General features: G+C 44.9%; 1 protein-coding gene across 2 annotated transcripts in view; it reads left to right on the top strand.

Annotated features, from left to right (window-relative positions):
* The first annotated feature begins 460 nt into the window (after window positions 1–460).
* The window catches only part of CD4 (CD4 molecule), a 45,127-nt gene continuing 22,139 nt past the window's right edge, over window positions 461–23,448 (top strand). The window contains exons 1-4 of one of the 2 annotated variants that reach the window (XM_027593656.2): window positions 461–573; window positions 3,076–3,181; window positions 9,312–9,416; window positions 9,520–9,684. In XM_027593656.2, the coding sequence (XP_027449457.1) occupies window positions 9,368–9,416; window positions 9,520–9,684 (214 nt within the window). In that variant the 5' untranslated portion in view covers window positions 461–573; window positions 3,076–3,181; window positions 9,312–9,367. Of the gene's footprint in view, window positions 574–3,029; window positions 3,182–9,311; window positions 9,417–9,519; window positions 9,685–23,448 lie in introns of those variants that run through there. The other variant, XM_027593655.2, reaches the window with a different exon arrangement.

Here is a 23,448-nt window from a genome sequence, read left to right as displayed (position 1 = left end):
CAATCAATACAATTCTATTTCTTTTTAAGAGAGAGAGTGTACCCGCATGCCCGAGCAGGGTTTGGGAGTGAGGATGGAGGGAGAGAAACTTAAGCAGGCTCCACACTCAGCGTGGAGCCCAACGTGGGGCTCAACCCCAGGACCCTGAGATTATGACCTGAGCCAAAATCAAGAGTTAGACGTTTAAACCGATTCACCCACCCAGGCGCCTGTCAATATTTTTAATAAAGGTTTCAGTACGTAGTAAGGGTCTACCAGGCCCAAGGCACTCTGCTGGGTGCTAAGTAAGACAGTTGTGGTCACCACTCGAGCCTGCCAGAAAGACACTAAACAATAATTTCATAAATATAACACGTGCTTGCAAGGGAGAGGAAGCATGGGGTACTGGGAGATCTTATTAAGGGAAGCTTGTTTCAACTGAGTAGCTTGAGAGGAGGGGTCACATGCAGAGAGGATAGCGAACCAACAAGATCCAGACACACAAGTTCTGCTGCGAAGTGCGGGGGTAGGCCGGGGGTGCCCCTTCACCGATCTTACCTCTGAAGCACCTGCCTGCCTCCAGACTTCTTTTAGGTAAGAAATCACCTTCAGTCTCAGTTAAGCCTCTATTATGTTGAATTTTCTTTCACTTGCAGCAGAACCCAATGTTCCCTGATACACACTTCCCAGGGAAGCCTTTCTTGATCTCCCAGTTGAAATAAGGTTCCCTATAATAAGATCCCCAGCAATCTGGGCTTCTCTTTTGTAGCATGTGTCCAATTGTGATGACATTATTAATTGTCTAGTGTCTATGAAACAGACTGGAGTGGTGACCACATCTAGCTTACTTATTACATCCCCAACACACACAGAGCGCTGTGGGCCTGGAAGACACTTGAAGAGGGGTGCCTGGCTGGCTCAGTCGGTAAAGCCTGCAACTCTTGATCTTGGGGCTGTGGGTCTGAGCCCCACATTGGGTGTAGAGATTACTTAAAAATAAAATCTTAGGGGCGCCTGGGTGGCTCAGTCAGTTAAGCGTCTGCCTTTGGCTCAGGTCATGATCACAGGGTCCTGGGATCGAGCCCCACGTCAGGCTCTCTGCTCAGCGGGAGCCTGCTTTTCTCTCTCCCTGCTGCTCCCCCTGCTCAGGCTCTCTCTCTCTGTCAAACAAATAAATAAAATCTTTAAAAAATAATAATAAAATCTTTAAAAAACACCCAACAAAATTCAACCTTGTTGAATATATGAATGAACGGGCAGAACTGGATTAGTTCAGAGGTTAGAAACTTAAATGCCTATTAGGACCTGTGAGGTAATGTAAATGAGAAAAGCAGGCTGGCTGTAAACAAGTCTGCAGGCAGGGGATGAAGCCTGAGGAGGACACACACCCTCCCTGTAAGGACAGCCCTTAGAGGTTGCACCGAACACTTGCACGTACATCCATTAACTGAAATTGAGTCATTTAGCCACATCCAGATGCAAGGGAGGCTGGGATTCAGTATACATTAAATCTGGGCAGCCATGAGCTCAGCTAAAAAAGGGATGGTTCTGTTACTAAGGAAGAAAGAGACAACGTTTTGGGGACAACGAAAAGTCTGCGCAGAGAAATAGCGAAGATCTGAAGAAGGAACAAAAATTTCCTCAATTAGTGGTTCTCAAAGTGTGGCCCATGGCAGGGAGGGGGTCCCTGAGACTTTTTCAGGGAGATTTTGAGGTCAAGCTGCTTCCATAAAAATAATAAGACACTATTGGCTTTTGTCACCATGTTGACATTGTGATGATGTTGCAAAAGCAATCTGGGTTAGACTGCTGCCTTAGCACAAATCAAGGCAGTGGAGCCAAACGGGGCTGTAGTCATTGTGCTCTTCACCGCCAGGCACTTGCAGTGAAAAAAGAATAAAAATATTAATGCCACTTTCACTTAAGAATGCCTTTGATGAAGCAGTAAATATTAATGTTATTAAATCTCAAACGTTGAGTACACTGTGTATAAAATGAGAAGTAGCATGACGCCTTTCTGCTGCAAATGAATCACAATGTTGTCTCAAGTAGAAACGCCTGCGTTAATTGTTGGAGTTGCAAGCTCAACTAGCCACTCTTTTCATGGTAGGGAGAGGGCATGGTCACATGGGCACATTTAAATGAGCACTCAGGCTATTGGTGGAGGATGGCCTAGAGGATGAAAGAATGGGGAGGCCAGGAGACAGAAAGGAGGCAGGGGCTTTGGTCCAGGCACAGGATGGGGATGGCACTTGGGGTTGGAATGGATGGACCAGTGGTGGTGGGGCAGAGTGACTTGGATAGACTTCTGAGAGAGTTCAAAGGTAATATCCACAGGAAACGGCAAATAAACACATGGGAGGGGTTGGGTGAAGGAGTCAGAGAGTATTCCCAGTTTATTTGGCCTGAGCAGCTGGGAGGTGGCAAAGCCCTCGCTGAGCAGGGGACTTGCAGGGGAAGTAGGTCTGGAGGGTACTGGTAAGCAGGTAATAAGTGTAGTGTGGGACATATTGGGTTTGCTATGTGTGGTGAGAATCCAAGTGGAGATGTCCAATGGGCAGGAGGATCTACACATCTGGAGCTCGGGAGAGACCCGGGCTAGAGAAATACTTGAGCGCTGGCCAGAGTTGAAGGGCCAGAGGAAAAGGGTCTGCTCAATCGTCACTCTGGGGGTCACTCTGCAGGCCTCAGCCCAGGCCCCCTCTGCCACACTGGGCCACCTATAGTGCCTCTGGTCCCTCCCCACTGAACAAATGCCCTCAGGACCCTGGCAAGGGGCTTACCAAATGACCTCATGTGCCCCCCACCTCCCTCCCACTTCTCCTTGCCTTGAAGCCCAAACCAGATTGTGTTATCATCAAGGCCATCTTTTTTCTCGTTACACAACAAGAAGTTCAGCGACACTCTGTGCTCCAGCCTAGTTCTGCTCAAATTTTTCCCTTGACTTTGGCATTTTCACTTTGACATCTTTCCCTGAGAGGTAGGGGGTGGGGACCCCAGTCCCAGATGGTGACGTTGGGGGTTGGCCCAGTCCTGGGGTGTGGAGGAGCCTCACCACCAGGCTTCCTGTCTCTTCGTTTACATACATCTCTGCAGAAGTAACAGGCACTCTCCCCAGTGGGCTCCTGGTTGCAGAGCTCCGAGACCTCACGTAGACACACCTGTGTGAGAAGCAGAGGGGAGGAAAGACACAAGCCCGGAGGTAAGACGCATAGACTCAGCTTCATTCTTTTCCACGGGTCTGGGAAGGGGAGGAGAATGTGGTGGCAGATGCGTTGGAATGTTCTGGACTTCCAGTTCTCTGCCCACAACTCTGGCCACCTTCTCTTGTGTTTCGCACTAAATGAACTGTGAGATTCAAGAGGCCGGGGCTATGGCAAATTTCTCTCCACATCCCCCTGTGCTCAGCTCAGTGCCCGGAGCAGAAGGTGCTCCTCAGACGGGCATTGAGCTAGATTGCAAGATCAGAGAAGGCACGGAAACTGGAGGCCACCCCGGGCTGAGAAAGGCAGTGGGAGACAACTAGTCAAGGGGCCGTGGAGGAGGAGGTAGGAAGAGGGGAAAGGGGAAAAAAGAAGAAAGGGTGGGAAACGGATAGAAAGAATAAATATATATTAAGGAGGAAGGATGCCTATAAAAAAAATAAAAAAGGGGAAACAAAGGAAAAAGCAAGAAAATGAGAAGGACAAGTGAAATCTAGTCTAGAAGCAATGCTTCCCAAGTCAATTTCCCCAATGACTCAATTGCCAGAAGTTCACACCAGAAACCATATTTGTCTGCAGCATTTCATAAGCCTTATGACAGAGGTAGGTTTCTTTTGCCTTTCTTTTCTGTTTATATTTATTTCCACATTTGGGTCTACTTTTGGGCATTTTGGGGATTTTTGAACAATATGTGTAAGGGCTCTTCCATTTTAATGAGCTTTAAAATTATTAACGAAATTCTCTGAAAGGGTTGAAATTGAGCCCTTAGGTACGCAATGCTATCAACGTGATAGATACATATTCTTAGGTAAATACGTCATTAGAAAAACAGGTTCAAAGAAAGTTTTAGATGTCTCAGCTGCTCTAGAAAAGGAGGCTAGGTGGTTTCGAAAAGGATTTGCAGGTCCCTCCTGGGCTTGGTGTGGTGTTGGGGGGATGCAGGAGGTGTTACCCCTCAAGACGGAATGCCCTGTACAATCCCGCCTCTTGCCTCCACGCTTTTTGTCTTTTCCCCTCTCCTATGACCTCCATGGCCTTGCAGCATTGTCCCCAAGGTGTCCTAAAGCCTTCCCTTCCAGACATATTCTGGGACAAGGACCTTCTCGGTACCGTCAGATTCCTCAAAATAGAAAGGCCCCACTAACCGCTAATTCAAACATTTTGTTCTGGGTGGGATAGCTCTTCCTGAAATTTCCGTTTTCATGGGGCAAATTTTTAGGGGTGCAAGGCTGACAGTAGAACCTGATGGGGGAGATCACTCCGTTTCATATTTCGACAAATAATTTCTTGTGCTGTGTTAGATTCTGTGGGCTCATACAAAATGGCCGCCCTCTTAGCCTCAGAGGAAGGAGTCCCCAGAGGACAGGTTCAAAGAGAACTCCCGACATGATTTCCCTTTTTCAGTTGGGGGGCACTTGTATAGAAGAGGTCTACCTCAAAATAAAAACTCCCCCTCACCAACTGGTTCTAGGCAGAAGCCCTGTAGCATCTTAGGCCCTGATCTGGGCCATAATGGTGAGGTGGCCACAAGGGAGCTCAGTAGACCGAGGGCCTTGCGCATTTTAGACACTCAATAAATGTTGAATGAAATAACTGATGAAGGTGGGCGATGGGAAGGGACAGATAGGGGCCTGGGTTTGTAGGGCTCTGAGGTTGAGCTCTGTTCTACACCTTTTGGGAGAGGTAGGGGAAGAGAGGAAGGAGGGCACGGCACCCCCCACGTGGGCGTCTGAGGCAACGAGAGGATGGTGGAGGTTGCAGCCACCGAACCACAAGGGTCCCTTAGAGGGTCATGGTCTCTAGGAAGTTTACATGAAGCCAGTGAGCAGTAGAGAGGGTGTGTGCGGTGGGGAGCACATCCCGCGGTGGGGGGGCACATCCCACGGTGGGGCTTGAGGGGCTGCCTGGGGGCTCTGGGGAGAAGATGAAAGTGTCTGTGGGACCACAGACTGTTGCTGTGGTGGGGCTGTGCCCTCTTCCTCTCCCCAGTCTCGCTCCTCATCCCATCTGGGGGGCCAGAGCAAGGGCAACAGGAACCTCAAGAGCTCGGAGAGTTCGTGAGTTTGTGTTGCCATTTTGGTCTCACGGTTCTCTTGGTCTCTTTTGATCTCTCTTTTGGTCTACTGCTCTGGGCATGGGTGTTGCCTTTCAGAATGTCTTCATCTCTTTCCCTCTGACTCTGCCCGGTTTGCACTACCCTGGGCTTGGCATGGGATCAGGGATTGTGTGAAGTGTAGCTAGCTGTGGCTTTAATGAGCTGCTCCGGGTCTCTCCCTCCCATCCTCCCTCATCCTCCCTTGGGGCCTCTGTGTGTTTCCTGGAATTTCTCCTTTTCCCTTGGTCCACCCTGCAGACATCTCCCTTGCACCCACCTCCGGCTCCAGGCTGTGCTCTGCAGGCTTCCTTCACATCAAAGCTGGTTGAAAGCCTGCATTCCTGCCAGAGGCCTGGATGCCTGTTCACTGGCAAGAAGGGGCTAGAGCTTAGCGGCAGCTGGAGGTGGGGATGAAAAAGGAGGAGAGGCAAGGGGCACCCTGGGCAAGACCAACAGAGCCAGAATTGGTTCCTGGCGTCTGAGGCCAAGAGGAAGAGAGGTTCAGGTGTGGGGAGTTGAGTATGGGAGCCATCAGTGTGGGGAGGCACAGACACAGAAATACACAGATGTGAGCGAGAAACAAGGAGAGAGAAAGGGAGAAAGAGAGGGAGAGAGAGAGAGACATGGGGGCCAGGGCCTGGGGGACCAGCAAGCCCTCCCAGCCTCTCTCAAGGGGCTATGGTGTACAGGATGCTACTGTACTGGGGCAGAGCGCCTCTGGGGAGGATGAGGATGTGGGAATCAAAAGCCTGCTCTCTGGGGTGGCAGCGGAAGCCCAAGTCACCAAAGCAAGCAGCAGCTGGAAACCCATAGCCTCCTCCACCGAGCTGAGCCCTGGGTGAGTTGGGGCAGTACAAGGAGCTGGAGGTGGGGAAGTAGCCCTCTGCACAGACCTCAGGATCATGGCGTGAGGAAGAAGGAATGACCACCATTCGGGAAAGGGTCAAGAATGTCCCTAGCCTTCCCTAGGCATCTACACTGAATTTGGACCCCAGGGAAGGGATATTCCAAATGGAGACTCCTTTACTTTCCGCTCACCAAGGACATATTGAGTCTGGGATGGGGGGGGGGGGGGGACAGTGGGAACCACTCTCAGATGTAAGAGCGGCCATACCGCACTCTCTCCCCTCAGCCTTCCTCTCAGCACCTCCATGCCCCATGCTAACTTGTAAACAACTACACCTGTGACCAGCCTCTGTCCTCCATTTCGGGAAACCTTCTTGATCTCTTCACTTCCTATTTCCCCGGTTAAAAAAAAAAATTCTATCAGGGACATCTGGCTGGCTCAGTTGGAAGATCATGCAACTCTTGATCTCAGGGTCATGAGTTTGAGCTCCACGTTGGGTGTAGAGATTACTTAAAAAATAAATAAACTTAAAAAAAAATTCTGTCAAGCCCCTATCTTGTATTAGGCCCTGGGACATTCCTCTTTCAGGCAGATGGAGTGACTGGAGATGGCATCTATCTATCTATCTATCTATCTATCTATCATATGTAATATATATGATATATATCTTCCCCCAAACCTCATTAGGAAGCCCATGTCCCCAGCACATCTGAGGACTACATGCCTATCATGGGTCGGTGCCCAAAAGGGAACAGAATCTGCCTCCGATGGTTCAAGAGACTGCAGAAAGGGGGTTATTCTCAGAGGTGTGAAGAGGGAACCAGCCAGCACATGGAGGGAGTATAGCTGTTGCCAGAAAGTATGCCCGAGGAGGAAGAGAGTTAGGAAAAATACCCCAGCCTCTTTCCCTCACCCTCTCTCATCTTGTGGGTGCTTCCCACTGGCCAACCCCAACTAGTAGTGGGGTGGTGGTGGCAAGGGAGCTGGGTGGTACGGTCTGCAGAAGTCAGCCTCCTTGTAGAGAGCAGGACAGGGAGGTTGGAGAATAGCTCAGGGGTGGGAGGGGGTTGGGGAGAGGGGGTGGGGGGGGCCCAAGAGTAGGCAACGTGGATTGGGGTGACTTGGCTTCATCTAGGCCAGGGTTAGGTGTGGACACATTCTTAAATGACCCACTTTAGTAACAGAATTAATACGTTGAGTACAGAAAGAAGTCAGTGATTTTCCCTCCTCCATTCAATTCAATTTGGTTTAAGTTAACCAAACACATCCCAAATCTCTTTTCGATGCTCCAGCTGGTGCCAGGTCTACAGTGGTGGCAGAGCTGGCTGGAGCATCATCTTCATCTTGGAGGAGATCAAGCTGCGGGGCGGGGGGGGGGGGGAAGAATGGGAGCCCAAATCAAAGACTGGGCTGGGGGACAGAGAAACAAGTCTGGACACAGGATCTCTTCTTGCCAAGCTCTGGACCAAGTTCATGCTGACACTGCCCCCCAAGGCAGCCACCCCTCTGAGGCCTACTTCCAGTCTGAGCCTGGAGCTCAAAGGTACAAGCCCTGTTCCCATCTGCCTTCCAGACATTATCTGGTGGCCTTCCTCCAGTCCCCACTCCCTCCATGTCATCTGGTCTCCTTCCTAAAGCTCTATACAGACCATGTCCCGTCTCTGCTCAAAACTCAGCAGTTCCTCCTAGTTGCCTGCAGAACAAAGCCCTGACCCTCTAGCCTCCCTGTCAAGATTCTCAACCAGGCCTCAGATGCCTTCCCACATCCCACCCCCTCCCTCCCTGAGTCTCTCCAGACTCCCAGTTGGGATCTCGGCCCTGCCCCCTGACAGGCTGCCTGACTCACTGCTGTGGCATGGTGGGGTGCCCCCACCCTGTCCTCCCCCCCCAGTTTCTGATTCAGCAGGTCTGGGGTGAGGCCTGAGAATCTGCATTTCTAAACAAGTTAACAGCTGCTGCCGATCCAGGACCGCACTTTGAGAATCGATGCTCTGGGCTCCTGGGTGGCTCAGTCGGTTGGGCATCTGTCTTTGGCTTGGGTCGGGAACTCGGGGTCCTGGGGCCCAGGATGGAGCCCCGCCTCAGGCTCCCTGCTTATCAGGGAGCCTGCTTCTCCCTCTCCCACTGTCTCTCCTCCCTGCTTGTGCTCTTGCTCTCTCTCAAATGAATAAATACAATCTTAAAAAAAAAGAGAGAGAGAGAGAGAGAGAATCGCTGCTCTAACCTCAGGCTGCCCATTGTGCTAGGTTCATTCAGAGCCTTTCTACACACCCTCCCCTCCCCCCCGCCACCCCAGCCGCCACCATCTCCGGAGCTCACAGAAACCAAACAGCATTTTTCTGCTTTCCCTCAGAGGCCTTACAGGGTTGGTCTGAGAGTGAGCAGGGAGTTACTCTCTGCTCCTTCTCTCCCTCACCCCCACAGTGTATCTGGCCCCAAGTCCTGGCAATTTGCCCTCAGATGTACCCCTCAGGGCGGTCTCTTTTTCCACATTTCCATAGTTTTGACTTGTCTGAGTTTGGGCCTGTCTTCTCTCACCAGGATTGTGGCAACCTTGCTTCCTGGGCTTGGCCTCCTCCGGCTTGTCTTTCACAGAGCCGCTGAAGGGAGCCACTCTGCAAACCAAATCATGTCCTTTTTTTTTTTTAAAGATTTTATTTATTTGACAGAGAGAGACACAGTGGGAGAGGGAAAAGCAGGGGGAGTGGGAGAGGGAGAAGCAGGCTTTCCCCCCAAGCAGGGGGCCTGATGTGGGGCTCGATTGCAGGACCCTAGGATCATGACCTAGCCAAAGGCAGACGCTTAACGACTGAGCCACCCACGTGCCCCTAAATCATGTCCTTCTTGACATAAAGTCCTTTACTGGCTCCCTGGTGCCTAGGGCCATGGCCTGGCATCACAGCAGGGCACTCAAGGACCTTCACGGCCTGGCCTGGCCTGGCCGCCCGTCTCAGTCCCCAGCAATCTGCCACCTTCTCTGTGAATCCTTTTCTGATTCCACTTCAAGAACCCACTCTGGCCTGGGCACAGCCTTGTGTAGCACGTCTGGATGGGTGTCTGCTTAGCAGTCAGCATGTCTAGGTCCCTGGCTCGGCTGTATGGGTGAGATTGCCTATGATCTCCCTGTATCCCTTTGAGCCCCAGGCCCAATAAATGCCTGCTGACTAATGATTGGTATCTCCTTCAGGCCCTGCCCTTTGTGCGGGGAAGGCCCAGGTCCCTGCCTGCCTCAACAAGGCCACGATGAGTCGAGGGGCTGCTTTTAGGCACCTGCTCCTGGTGCTGCAGTTGGGTGAGTGCTCAGACCTTGGGGTTCTGGTGGGAGGAGGGGCTGACTGGGAGATGCAAAAATGGGGGGATGGCCTTGAGGCCTGACCTCCCTTTTTTCCACCTAGCGATGCTCCCCGCAGTCCCTCTGGAAAGAGAGGTGGTGTTGGCGAAGGTGGGAGACACAGCAGAACTGCCCTGCCATGCTACCCCAGGGAAGAACATAGGCTTCAACTGGAAACATTCTTCCATGCTCAAGATTCTGGGGCGTCAGGGCTCCTTCTGGCTTACAGGTAGGGTGGCCCAGCTCCCCATCCAGGGAGGAAGACACCATGGACTGAACATCCCTGGTGTCAGAGCCCAGCTTCTGGTAAACTCTGAGATCCCAGAGGGGTCTGGTTGACAGGCTTAGGTGTGCTCTCCCAGTCCAGGGTTTCCCTGTGCCAACTGTGGGTGGCCCAGGGAGTGGCTCTCGGTGTCTATTATAATTTCAGAATTTTAATGTTCATGGCCTTATTTTAATGGATCTTAGAGAAATAACTATCATATAAAACCTGTAATTTCATGGATATTATTGCTACAGACCCAGGATGATACGTTTTTACTTCCATTAAAAAGCAACACAATGATGTTTTTTCTCACTTTTAAAGTAAAAAGAATTAAGATCTCCATACTTCTTAGAAACGTATTTTGCAGTAAAGGAGTTTTACTGTCACACTGAGGTTTGCCCTTATACTCTTCTTTAAATAATAATTCTTTCTTGTATGTATGGCCTCTAATATTCAACTTGTTGAATAGAAGCACCATATGAGAAAACCTCATCAGCATGAAATATGTTTTTGTAAATATGTTTTTATTTTATAAGTTTATTAGATTTACCATTGTTTGTATTTCATTGCTTATTTTTATTTTTATTGTTTTTTTAAGATTTTATTTTAAAGTAATCTCTACACTCAACGTGGGGTTTGAATTCACAACCCCAAGATCAAGAGTCATACCCTCCACCACTGAGCCCACCAGGTGCCCCTCATTGCTTATTTTTAATATCTTTTTAATTATGAAGAATTTAAACATATATAAAAGTAGAATAATTAGATAATGAACCCCCATGTATCCCACTCAGCTTCAGCAATTATTGTTTCATGGTCAATTAATGGTTTCCTTTCATCTACATCCCTAAACCTCCACCACCATATTATTTTATAGCAAATACCAAACATTGTATTATTTAGTCTGTAAATACTTTGATATGTATCTCTAAGATATAATGACTCTTTTTTTTGTTCCCCTCCCAAAATGTAATGACTCATTTATTTTTAAGATTTTATTTATTTATTTGACAGAGAAGAGAGAGCATGAGGAGAGGGGAGGGGTAGAGGGAGAGGGAGAGGCAGGCTCCCCAGTGAACAGGGAGCCCAATGTAGGGCTCGATCCCAAGGACCCCAGGATCATGACCTGAACCAAAGGCAGATGCCCAACCCACTGAGCTACCCAGGTGCCCCAAATGTAATGACTCTTTAAAAAAACATATCCACAGTATCATTATCACCCATTAAAAGTGAAGAATAATCCCTTAATGTTGATAAATATCCAGGCAGTGTTCAAATTTTCCTAATTGCCTCTAATATTATTTTTACATTTGGTTTATTTGAATCAGGATCCAGATAAAAATTTAGGCATGGTATTTGGTTGATATGTCCCTTAAATCCCTTTGAATTTACATATTTGTTCCCCCATATTTTTTTTCTCTTACCACTGATTGGTTGAAGAAACGACGCAATTGTCCTGTGAAGTTTTACACGTTTGAAAGGAGCTGGCTGCATTCCCGTGGTGTCATTTAACATGTTCCTCTGTCCCTTGAGTCTCCTATCAATTGGTGGTTAAATCTAGAGACTTGATTAAGTTCACATTTAATTTTTTTAAAGATTTTATTTATTTATTTGAGAGAGAGAATGAGAGAGAGAGAGCACATGAGAGGGGGGAGGGTCAGAGGGAGAAGCAGACTCCCTGCTGAGCAGGGAGCCTAATACGGGACTCGATCCTGTGACTCCAGGATCATGACCTGAGCCGAAGGCAGTCGCTTAACCAACTGAGCCACCCAGGTGCCCCACATTTAATTTTTTTTTAAAGATTTTATTTATTCATTTGTCAGAGAGAGAGAGAGAGAGAGAGTGAGCAAGCACAAGCAGGGGGAATGGCAGGCAGAGGGAGAAGCAGTCTCCCTGCAGATCAAGGAGCCCAATGCAGGACTGGATCCCAGGACCCTGGGATCATGACCTGAGCAGATGCTTAACTGACTGAGCCACCCAGGCACCCCTTTATTTTTTATTTTTAGAGAGAGAGAAAGCATGAGCTGGGGATGGGAGGGGCAGAGGGAAAGGGAGAGGGAGAATCTTAAGGAGGTCCACACTCAGTGCAGAAGCCCGATGCGACGCTCGATCTCATGACCCTGAGATCATGACCTGAGCCAAAATCAGGAGTCGAATACTTAAACTACTGAGCCACCCAGGCGCCCCTAAACTTTCCTTTTTTTTTAAATAAATTTATTTAATCTAAAAAAAGTGAATGCATTTAAAGATGTTACATTAATAAGATAGGTAGATCTGGCCAAAATCATGTATAAGATGTGTGAATGGTTGATGTCTGGGGAAATATGGCTTTAGTCCAAGACTCTGACTTTACTAGCGAGGAAACTGAGGCCTAGGGAGAAGTCCCTGCCCCGAGTTTGTGCCCGGTTAGAAGCAGAACTGGGGCTAGAACTTTGGTCTTTCATTCAGAAAGGTATGGAAAGGTATCCTCAGTGCAATCAAAACTGAATTGGCCACAGTGCATAGAAAACCATCTTTGCTGAAAATGGATGTCTCCTCTTCCTGCCTCTGTCCAGTGGGAGAGAAGTCCTCCATTTCTGGCAAGGAGGTTCTTGCTGGGGCCCCAGAGTGACAATTCAGACACCCACCCATGTCCACTCTTTCATGTTTGGACATGAAGAAAAAGGGGGATATTGGGCTGGATCTTTATTGACCCAAAGCCATTCCCTAAAATTAACAAAACCCCCAATTCCTGATCTCTTTCTGATAAAGGCACACAAAGCAGAAATCAGCAGGTTAACTGCCCTTTGTGTGCCCATGTCCTTTCCTTCAGACAGCTGTTTAAAGAGGACCCTATGGGAGCGCCTGGGCGGCTCAGTCAGTTAAGCGTCTCCCTTTGACTCAGGTCATGATCTGGAGAACCTGGGATTGAGTCCTGCGTTGGGCTCCCTGCTCAGTGGAGAGCCTGCTTCTCCTTCTCCCTCTGCTCTTCCCCCACGCTCGTGCTCTCTCATTCTATCTTAAACAAATAAAATCTTTTAAATAAAACAAACAAACAAATAGGACCCTATGATCAAACTAACCTGTGTACTTTCTTGGCCTGTGGGCTCCTAGTACCCATTATGTAATTTGCACCCTGGCAGAGCTCAGAACACTCCCACAAACTCTGCAAGTGATTTTTCTTGTCCTAGAATTTTATTCTGCTGAATTGCTTGAAATAATCAGACTTTCAGCTGAGACTTTATTTATTTTTATTAATTTTAAAGTTAAAATGATTTGAAAAAGCAACACAGGTACATGGTAAACATTTAAAACCATACAAATGATACCCAGTGTGTTGAAAACAAAATTCAGCTGAGTAAATTTGGAGATCTAATTGGCTTTATTCAGTGATTCATAAATTGGGTAACATCCCGACTAGCAAATAGAAAAGAGCTCTGAAGAGCTGTAGAAAGGAAAGGTTTTTAAAGGCAGAAAAGGGGTGGGGAAAAGGAAGTTTATTAGCAAAGAGTGTATTGTTTCAGGCAAGGTCACCTGCTTGAGGGGACAGAAGGGGTCTGTCAGGCACATTTCCTCATTACTGCTGACCAGGTAATTCCAGATTGACTCATTAAATGTTCTGTTCCTGGGAAAAGCTGAAACTGCAATTAGGTTAGGTATTAAGTCTTGGTTTGCTGATGTGGGGGTTAGCATAATTGACTCCATTTTGGTCCCGTTGGCTCTTGTTTCACAGTTCCCCTCTTTTGATCATAGCTCTCAGCTAAACTGAGCGTGGCCTTAGCGCCCCTCCCAGCTACTGCTCTGAAGTTCTTGAAGTTTCTGTTGATTCTTTGTCTGGTACTCACAGGTCGTGACTTTTCCCCCCTAATCTTTGTGACATTCACAGGTTATAACTTCAGGCTTATAGTTTTTAAGTTGGTGGTTCTTTTTGTTCCTTTTCTGATGTTCCAGTCTTAGGGAGATCATTTGCTTGGTGGTTAACAGCAGCAAACAGTGCGTTTAAAGCCTTTGAGAGGGAGGCACCTGGGTGGCTCCGTCCCTTAAGTTTCTGCCTTCGGCTCAAGTCATAATTCTGGGGTCCTGGGATCGAGCCCCAAGTTGGATTGGGCTCCCGACTCAGCAGGGAGTCTGCTTCTCCCTCTCCCTCTGCCCCGCCCCCTGCTCATGGCTTCTCTCTCTCCAATAAATAAATAAAACCTTAAAAAAAGAAAATAAAGCCTTTGAGAAGATACAGTGCACCAGGGAGACTAGTATGATTATTATTAGCAGGAAAATTCCCAATGTTTGGAGTGCACCTTGGAGTCATGATCCCTAAGACCCAAACCAATAAAAATCAAGCAAGTCAAAGAAAGACCCCATTAAAAGAGTCACTTTTGTTTTTTTAAGATTTTATTTATTTATTTGACATAGACAGACACAGCGAGAGAGGGGACACAAGCAGGGGGAGTGGAGAGGGAGAAGCAGGCTTCCCGCCGAGCAGGGAGCCCGATGTGGGGCTCAATCCCAGGACACTGGGATCATGACCTGAGCCGAAGGCAGACGCTTAACGACTGAACCACCCACGCGCCCTAAAAGAGTCACCTTTTTAAGCCAAGTGACTTGGTCAGTGATCTTATGTAACTGAATTTCAACTTCCCTAGAAGTGTTAATCCAGGTTTAGCAGGTGACGTTGGCCACGGCAGACACTTCCTTGCTCAGCTAAGAGAGAATTAAAGTCTGTCTTATTATCAAGAATAACTTTGGCCAGAGAGCCTAAGGATTTTTGTTGGGCAGCTATTATTTTAGCAGTGGATTCTGCAATACTTTCAAGAGTTAAGACGTTGCTGATTGTAGCCTCCGTTTGCATTTAATACCAACTAGGGGAACACTGGTCTACCAAGCTAATTTTGAATCAGGAATGCCTCCTGGTAATTCCTGTTTGAGTCTGTGGTTCGGGACTGGAAAGGCAACAGTCATGGAGACCAGTAAAATTTAGGGGTCTGTAGACCACACAGGTGGTTTTCTTCTGATTACCCTTGCCTGGTGTCCCTTCCCCAGGTTTGGGATTATTAACCAGAGACAGGGAAATGGACCAGGGGGTCTCTAGCATCATGGACAGATCAAAATTTTTGATGACCAATCTAGCAGTCTGAAGGGTGACCCCCCTTAGCAATGACCTGGGAGACCCAGATAATAGTGTTATCTTTCCAAGCCAATGCCAGAGTAAAGGAAAGAAAGAGAGGAAGAAAGAATTTCATGTTCAGTTTAAGTATGAAGTCTTGATCCAGCTTCTTGAGTGGAAGCAATTTATCTTAACATCAGCTACTTCTCTTCTTAGATAATTTGATTTTCAGGTGTCCAGCTCAAAGATTTTGAGGTGCACAGGGCCAGATGGCATGTGGTGACTTCCTCAGCTGTAGGACATGTCCCCAAGGCTCAGGTCCCTGAAGTTTGGCTGCCATCTGGGTAGCGAAGAGGACCTGATTTAGTTCCATCCGAGGAAATTCAAAGGCAGTCTTTGTTCTTAGTGATTGCAAGTCAAAAGGAGAAAAGAAAATTGGAAATGTTAGTTTGGAGAGTTGCAGCCAGATATTTGAGGAAACTAGAAGAATTCAGGACCCAGTCCAGTATACAGGTATATAAGAAAAACTCAAAGACAATTAACAGGGTTAGAATCTAATATGGACAAAGGTGCAAACATAATTTTTATCTCTATAATTATCCCCATTTTTATCAAAGATAATTACAATAAAACTAATTCATTTGCATTAAACTTGGTCTGATTATTTATATAAGTGCAGCAAGAGTAGTGATTGACCATATCAGCTTTTCTTTCTTTCTTTTTAAAGACTGCTTTGCTGGAACCTTATGAACAAGGTACCAGGTCAGTTTTTCCAAGGGGCTTTATTGGCTCCATAAAGTCAACCTATTTCTTCAGAGCTGTCTGGTTACATCTGAATCTATGCCTGTCTTTCTTAAATAGAACATTCCAGTCAAAGCCTTGGTAATATAACCAATGTTTCCATTTGTGTCCTGTTACAAGGAGAATATAGTCTCATTGAACTTGTGTAAATAACTATTTTGTCATAAAAAGAATACTCAAGAGTTTTCACATTTTGGAGGGATTAGGTAGGGAGAAAAAGTAAATGTTTCATCTTTGATTACAGAGGCATATTTTACTAACTTGTTATAAGTCATAAATGGCTTAAGAGAAAAAGTTTCCTCAATCTGGAAAAATAAAACATTAAAGAACCAGCAATGTTTCAAGCAAGAAGTCATAAAAATTATAATCATCCTCCTCAGCTCATTAAGTCCGATGTTATTAATTCTTGCTTAAATCCAGTTTTTTTCCCATTAATTCTGGAAAGTCTTATTTGTTCATTTTTTAAATCTTAAAGTTATCAGAAACCTGTGTTTGCTAGAGTCCTTTCAATGAATCTTTTTTTTTTTAAGATTTTATTTATTTATTTGACAGAGAGAGACACAGCGAGAGAGGGAACACAAGCAGGGGGAGTGGGAGAGGGAGAATCAGGCTTCCTGCCGAGCAGGGAGCCCGATCTGGGGCTTGATCCCAGGACCCTGAGATCATGACCTGAGCTGAAGGCAGACGCTTCAACTGAGCCCCCCAGGTGCCCTCAATGAATCTTCTTGATGAAGCACTTTTGTAGGGACTTTTGCAAAAGCATCGGAGTAATACATGAACTGTCTATAAGTGACAAAAGACTTTAAAAAAAAATGTGTTAAAGATCTGATGAAAGAAAAAAAAGATGTGATGAAAGTTCATTATAATGAAATTGACAAGGAAATTTGGTTATTTCTGTGAAACACAACATTTTATTTCATTTCATTTCATTTTACTTTTTTGAGAGAGAGAGCATGAGCAAGGGCAGAGAGGCAGAGGGAGAGGGAGAGAGAGAACCCCAAGCAGGCTCCACACTCAGTGCAGAGCTGGGCTCAATCTGAGATCATGAGCTGAAATCAAAAGCCAGACGCTCAACTGACTGAGCCACCCAGGCGCCCCAAAACACAATATTTTAAAATGATAACTGGAGCCTCACTTTAGGACAAAATTTTTTTTCCTCAACCAAAAAAAGCATTTCCATTTTTCTTTTACCATACTTTTTTTTTTTTTTAAGTCACGGGGCCTGAACTCACGACCCTGAGATCAAGACCTGAGCTGAGGGCGCCTGGGTGGCTCAGTCGTTGAGCGTCTGCCTTCGGCTCGGGTCATGATCCCAGGGTCCTGGGATCGAGTCCCACATCGGGCTCCCTGCTCGGCGGGAAGCCTGCTTCTCCCTCTCCCACTCCCCCTGCTTGTGTTCCTGCTCTCGCTGTCTCTCTCTGTCCAATAAATAAATAAAATCTTAAAAAAAAAAAAAAAAAAAGACCTGAGCTGAGATCAAGAGTCAGATGCTTAACTGACTGAGCCACCCAGGTGCCCCTACCATACCTTCTTTTACCAAAAACTCACATCCTACTTTCCTTGCATATGGAGAATGTTTCCCTTATTATTTCAAGTAGTTTAAATTACATATATTAGACTTTTTTTTAGCCCCTAGAAACCTTTAATTTCTAGCAGAAACTATGAAGTGAGCAACTGCATTAGCATTCTGTGGCTTGGCAGACATATAAATACATTTTATAACTTCTAGAAACATATGCTTTCTTTTTTTAAATAAAGATTTTATTTATTTATTTGAGAGAGAGAGAGAGCACGTAAGCCGGGGGGAGGGGCAGAGAGAGAGGGAGAAACAGACTCCCCACTTAGCAGGGAGCCCAACCTGGGGCTCAATCCCAGGACCCTGAGTTCATGACCTGAGCTGAAGCCAGACACTTAACCGACTAAGCCACCCAGGCGCCCCAAAACATATGCTTTCTCATAGTAATTTTTTTAATGTGGCACAAAACATGGTTTACTAACAGATGTAAATATCTTTAGTTCCTCTATAAAAGGAAGCCCAAAGTAGATAAACCTATGTTCAGTAATTAATGTTTCAGTATTTTAACTTATTTAGAAATGATCCAGATATTTAGACTATCCATCGTTTAACTTAGCAAAACTTTAAGCTTTCAGGCTACTAAAAAGATTTGGGGGAACCATCAAAAATTCACCTAAAAACTTTCATCTCACTTATATCTATTTAATTTACTTGTTCTCAACAATTATTTTTAGATTAATTATACAAATTTCATCATACCAAGTTATTTTTTCTTGTGGAGAAGTTTTTTAACAAAGATAACAGGAACTTACTTGACTAGTAACCCCAGGTAGAATAAACGTTGTGTGTCTGCATTGTTTTTATTAAAATTTTTTAAAAAGATTTTATTTATTTATTTGAGAGAGAATGAGCGGGGAGAGGGAGAGGGAGAAGCAGACTCCCTGATGAGCATGGGAGCCCCCCTCTCCCCACGCGGGGCTCTATCCCAGGACTCTGAGACCATGACCTGAGCTGAAGGCAAACACTTAACTGACTGAGCCACCCAGGCGCCCCGTCTGCATTGTTTTTAATGTTGATAATTCTAAAGACATATCTATTTTAATTAAACCAACAAATGTAAACTAGCTTTTAATTACTAAAGATTACCTCAGATCATGTGAACCCGAAAAGCATTTGGTTTCATTTTTACTACATTTCTTTTTTTTTTTTTTAAGATTTTATTTATTTGACAGAGAGAGAGAGAGAGAGAGAGAGCACAAGTAGGCAGAGCGGCAGGCAGAGGCAGAGGGAGAAGCAGACTCCCTGCTGAGCAGAGAGCCTGATGCGGGACTCGATCCTAGGACCCTGGGGTCATGACCTGAGCCGAAGGCAGACGCTTAACCATCTGATCCACCCAGGCACCCCAGAAATCCTTTTAAATATCTTGTCAGTGTTCACCTGAGACAAACAGTAAATATTCTTGGACTCAAGAGGTAGCCACAAAGAGGGTGCAAAAGATATTTTATTTTCTCTCTCTACTTGGTACTACGGTCAGAGACACAGAAAAGCTGACTCTGGTAGGAGTTTTCACCTTGAGCTGGGTTCTGCCAGTTTTTCCAGGATCCCATCTGTATGCAGCTCGGGTGTCTACCAGAATTTGGCAAAATTTTCCATTAGCTTTAATTTTAGTTTTCCCTTGACTGCTTGAAGGGAATAACATAGCAGTTTACCAAAAAATCCCATGGAGTCCCATCAACTCTGGGAGGGGTCCAGATAGGGGCTCTCTTTTGAGGATAGTATGGGTGTGTCTGTAAGGTCACTCGTTTGGCAGACTTTTGTTTACGGTCTTGTAGTCTTTTCAGAGTGGAAAGACAATTCAGGCGGAAGATTACTAGAACGAGTAGTCAAACGAAGGACAGAGGGGAGCAGTGGAGTACGTCAGTCTCACAGTGTTTTGTTTTAGGTACCGCTGTGTCTTTAATTTTTCATTTGCTTTTTGGCAATGCGTCTTTTAATGAAGGTATTTTGGAATTTTGAAACCTTTTTTTTTTCATCATGATAAGTGCACTCTTTAATCCCCATCCCCTATTTCCTCTGTTCCCCCAACCCCTCCCTTCTGGTAACCATCAGTTTGTTCTCTACAGTTAAGAGCCTACTTCTTGGTTTCTCTCTCTCTCTCTTTTTTCCTTTGCTTGTTTTGTTTGTTAAATTCCACATATGAGTGAGATCATATGGTGTTTGCCTTTCTCTGACTGACTTATTTTGCTTAGCATAATACTCTCTAGCTCCATCCATGTTGTTACAAATGGCAAGATTTCATTCTTTTTTTTGTGGCTCAGTAGTATTCCATTATATGTACACCACCTCTTCTTTATCCATTCATCTATTGATGGACACTTGGGCTGCTTCCGTATCTTGGCTACTCTAAAGAATGCTGCAATAAACATAGGGGTGAATGTATTCCTTTGAGTGTTCTTGTATTTTTTTAAAGTTGTATTTATTTTTTTAGTAATCTCTACACCCAACATGGGGCTCTAACTCATGACCCTGAGATCAAGAGTCACATGGCCTTCTAACTGAGCCAGCCAGGCACCCCGTGTTCTTGTATTTTTTGGGTAAATACCTAGGAGTGCAATTCTTGGGCCATAAGGTAGCTCTATTTTTAATTTTTTGAGAAACCTCCATACTGTTTTCCCCAGTGTCTGCACCAGTTGCATTCCCACTAACAGTGCAAGAGGGTTCCTTTTCCTCCACATCCTCACCAACACTGGTTGTTTCTTGTGTTTTTGATGTTTGACTTAGCCATTCTGAGGCGGGGGAAGTGATAACACATTGTAGTTTTGAATTGCATTGATTTGCATTTCCCTGATGATGAGTGATGTCGAGCATCTTTTCATGTGTCTGTTGGCCAACTGTATGTCTTCTTCGGAGAAATGTCTGTTCATGTCTTTTGCCCATTTTTTAACTGGAGTATTTGTTTTTTTGGGTGTTGAGTTGTATCAGTTTTTTAAATATTTTGGAGACTAATCCTTTATCGGAATATGTCCTTTGTAAATACCTTCTCCCATTCTGTAGGTTGCCTTTTAGTTTTGTTAATTGTTTCTTCGCTGTGCAGAAGCTTTTTATTTTGATGTAGTCCCAATAGTTTATTTTTGCTTTTATTTCCCTTGCCTCAAGAGACGTCTCTAAAAAATATGTTGCTATGGCCAATGTCAGAGAGATTACTGACTGTGCTTTCTTCAAGGATTTTTATGGTTTCATGATGGGTGGGAGATGGACTAAATGGGTGATGGGTATTAAGGAGAGCACTTGTTATGATGAGTACTGGGAGTTATATATAAGTGATGAATCACTAAATTCTACTCCTGAAATCAATATTATACTATACGTTAACTAACTAGAATTTAAATTAAAATTTTGGGGGGGAAGGGTTTTTATGGTTTCAAGTCTCACATTTAGGTCTTCTTTTTAAAAAAAAATTATTTATTTATTTGTCAGAGAGAGAGAGCATAAGCAGGGGGAGCTGCAGGCAGAGGGAGAAGCAGGCTCTCTGCTGAGCAAGGAGCCTGATGTGGGACTCAATCCCAGGACCCTGGGATCATGACCTGAGCCAAAGGCAGGTGCTCAAGTGACTGAGCCACCTAATTGATGATATAATTACAGTTTATTTCTGGGTTTTCTGTTCTATTCTATTGATCTATGTGTCTATTTTTATGCCATTCTGTTATAATTACTACCACTTTGTAATATAACTTGAAATCTGGAATTGTGTTACCTCCAGTTTTGTTTCTCTCCTTCAAGATTCCTTTGGCTATTTGAGGTCTTTTGTGGTTTCATACAAATTTTAGGATTGTTTGTTCTAGCTCCATAAATATTGCTGTTGGTATTTCGATAGGGATTGCATTAAATCTATAGATTGCTTTGGGTGGTATAGACATTTTATTTTATTTAAAATTTTTTTTTGTTGTAATTTTATTATTTTTAAGTAATCTCTATACCCACCGTGGGACTTGAACTCATGACCCCAGGATCAAGAGTTTCATGCTCTCCCGACTGAGCCAGCCAGGTGCCCTAGTATAGACATTTTAATATTTGTTCTTCCAATCCATGAGCATGGAATGTCTTTCCATTTCTTTGCATCATCTTGAATTTTATTTCATCAGTGTTTTATAGCTTTCAGAGTACAGGTCTTTCACCTCTTTGGTTAAGTTTATTCCTAGATATTGTATTGGTTTTGGTGCAATTGTAAATGGGATTGTTTTCTTAACTTCATTTTCTGCTGCTTTATTAGTGTATAGGAATGCAATAGATTTCTGTACATTGATTTTGTATCCTACAGCTTTACTGAATTCATTTATCAGTTCTAGTGTCTTTTGGTGGAGTTTTTAGGGTTTTCTATATATAGTATCATGTCATCCATCTGTGTATAGTTTTACTTCTTCCTTACCAATTTAGATGCCTTTTATTTCTTTCTGTTGTCTAATTGCTGTGGCTTGGACTTTCAATACTATGTTGAATAAAGGGGGTGAGAGTGAACATCCTATGGTCCAGAAGCCATAAATATCTATGAATATGACCAAATCTTATTAAAAACAACCTAAGATTAGACAAATGAGCATGTGTGCTAGAAGGTGACATGCTTAACTTTTTAGAATTTAAGGATCCCATCTTTATCGTTATTTATTTATCTTTTAAGCTAAGCCTTTGGGTCTCTTGAGCCTAAAGGGGATGTGATGCTGGGTTGAGAATTGTGTGATCTTTTACAGTGTAGCTCAATCTTGAGATTGGTGGGTGACCTAATGTCAACCTAAACCATACCATGACCAACTTATACTGACACGGGAGTCTTTAGGTTAGGTGGCAACTGCTCTGACAACTTTTAAAATTTTTTTAAAGATTTATTTATTTATTTGAGAGAATGAGAATGAGAGAGAGAGAGTACATGAGAGGGGGGGAGGGTTAGAGGGAGAAGCAGGCTCCTTGCTGAGCAGGGAGCCCGATGCAGGACTCGATCCCGGGACTCCAGGATCATGACCTGAGCTGAAGGCAGTCGCTTAACCAACTGAGCCACCCAGGCGCCCCTGCTCTGACAACTTTTAAGTGCTCAACCTGTGCCCAACAATTTTGCAGCTACTTCTGAGTAGCAGTAGCCTTTATCTACACAAAACAAACCAAACATCTGCATCTTAATATACCAGCAGTAACCGAGAGATATTACTGTGGCTTGGCCAAGTACACATTGCTGTGTACCACCAGCAATTCCCAAATGTGAAACCGGGGTTTGGAGAAAGGATTGTACTAGCAAACCCCCCAAAATTAGGACTGTGGGCTGATTCCAAATAGCAGTTACTATAGTGGAATCTAGGGAAATTCCAAGTAAATGCAGAATTGCAGACTAAATTGCTAGCAGTTCCCAGTTTGGAATCTGGGGATGGAACCAAGGACTGGGTTTTCCAATCAAATGGTGAACTGTGGTCCAAATTACCACCAGTTCCCAACATGGAACTAGTGATTCCAGACAAATGAGGAACTGAATGGAAAGCTACTTAGATCAGGAGCTTGATGCAAAGAGTGTGGAACTCAGAACCAAGAGGGACTTACCCATGGCCTTTGGAAATGGTGAGAAATACAGAGAACTCAAAAGGGTTCACAAGTACGAAGCCTGTGTTTCTCATTGTCCCTGAATGCTGTCAGAAGTTTCCTTCAATCCCACCACTGCTGCCAAATCTGTGAAAAAACAAAATTCAATTCAGTAAATTTGAAGATCTAATTGGCTTTATTCAGTGATTCATGAATTGGGCAGCATCCTATCCAGCAAATAGAAAGGGGTTCCAAGGAGCTGTAGAAAATGAAAGGTTTTAAAGGCAAAGAGGCGGCAGGAAAGTTTATTAGCAAAGAGTGCACATTTCAGGCAAGGTCACCTTCCTAAGGGGGACAGAAAGGGTATATCAGGCAGACTTCCTCACTAGTGATGACCAAGTAATTCCAGACTGTCTGGTTAAAGATTACATTCCTAAGAGAGTCTTGGTTTGCAGATGTGGGGATTAGCATAAGTGACTCCATTTCGGGCCTGTTGTCTCATTTTTAATAAGTGATAATAAATCTTCCTCTACTGTTGATCCCGTTTCTCAGTTACCTTCCCCAGAGGCAACTTTTAACCAGTTATTGTGTTTCCTTCAAGAGATGATCTCTGCATATATGTATACAGTCCCCTCTTTTTTTACATAAAATAATAAATTCATCATATATATGTATGTACATATGTATATATATATATATATTGAGTGCTTACAAGTGCCAGGTAATGTTCTACATTTGGCGCTGGGGATATAATACAGTGGAAAACAATAGA

Source organism: Zalophus californianus, chromosome 9 (genome assembly GCF_009762305.2).
Source record: "Zalophus californianus isolate mZalCal1 chromosome 9, mZalCal1.pri.v2, whole genome shotgun sequence".
Classification (NCBI taxonomy): Eukaryota; Metazoa; Chordata; class Mammalia; order Carnivora; family Otariidae; genus Zalophus; species Zalophus californianus.
The sequence above is the reverse complement of the archived record's forward strand: the minus strand, read 5'-3'. Positions and strand labels throughout refer to the sequence as shown.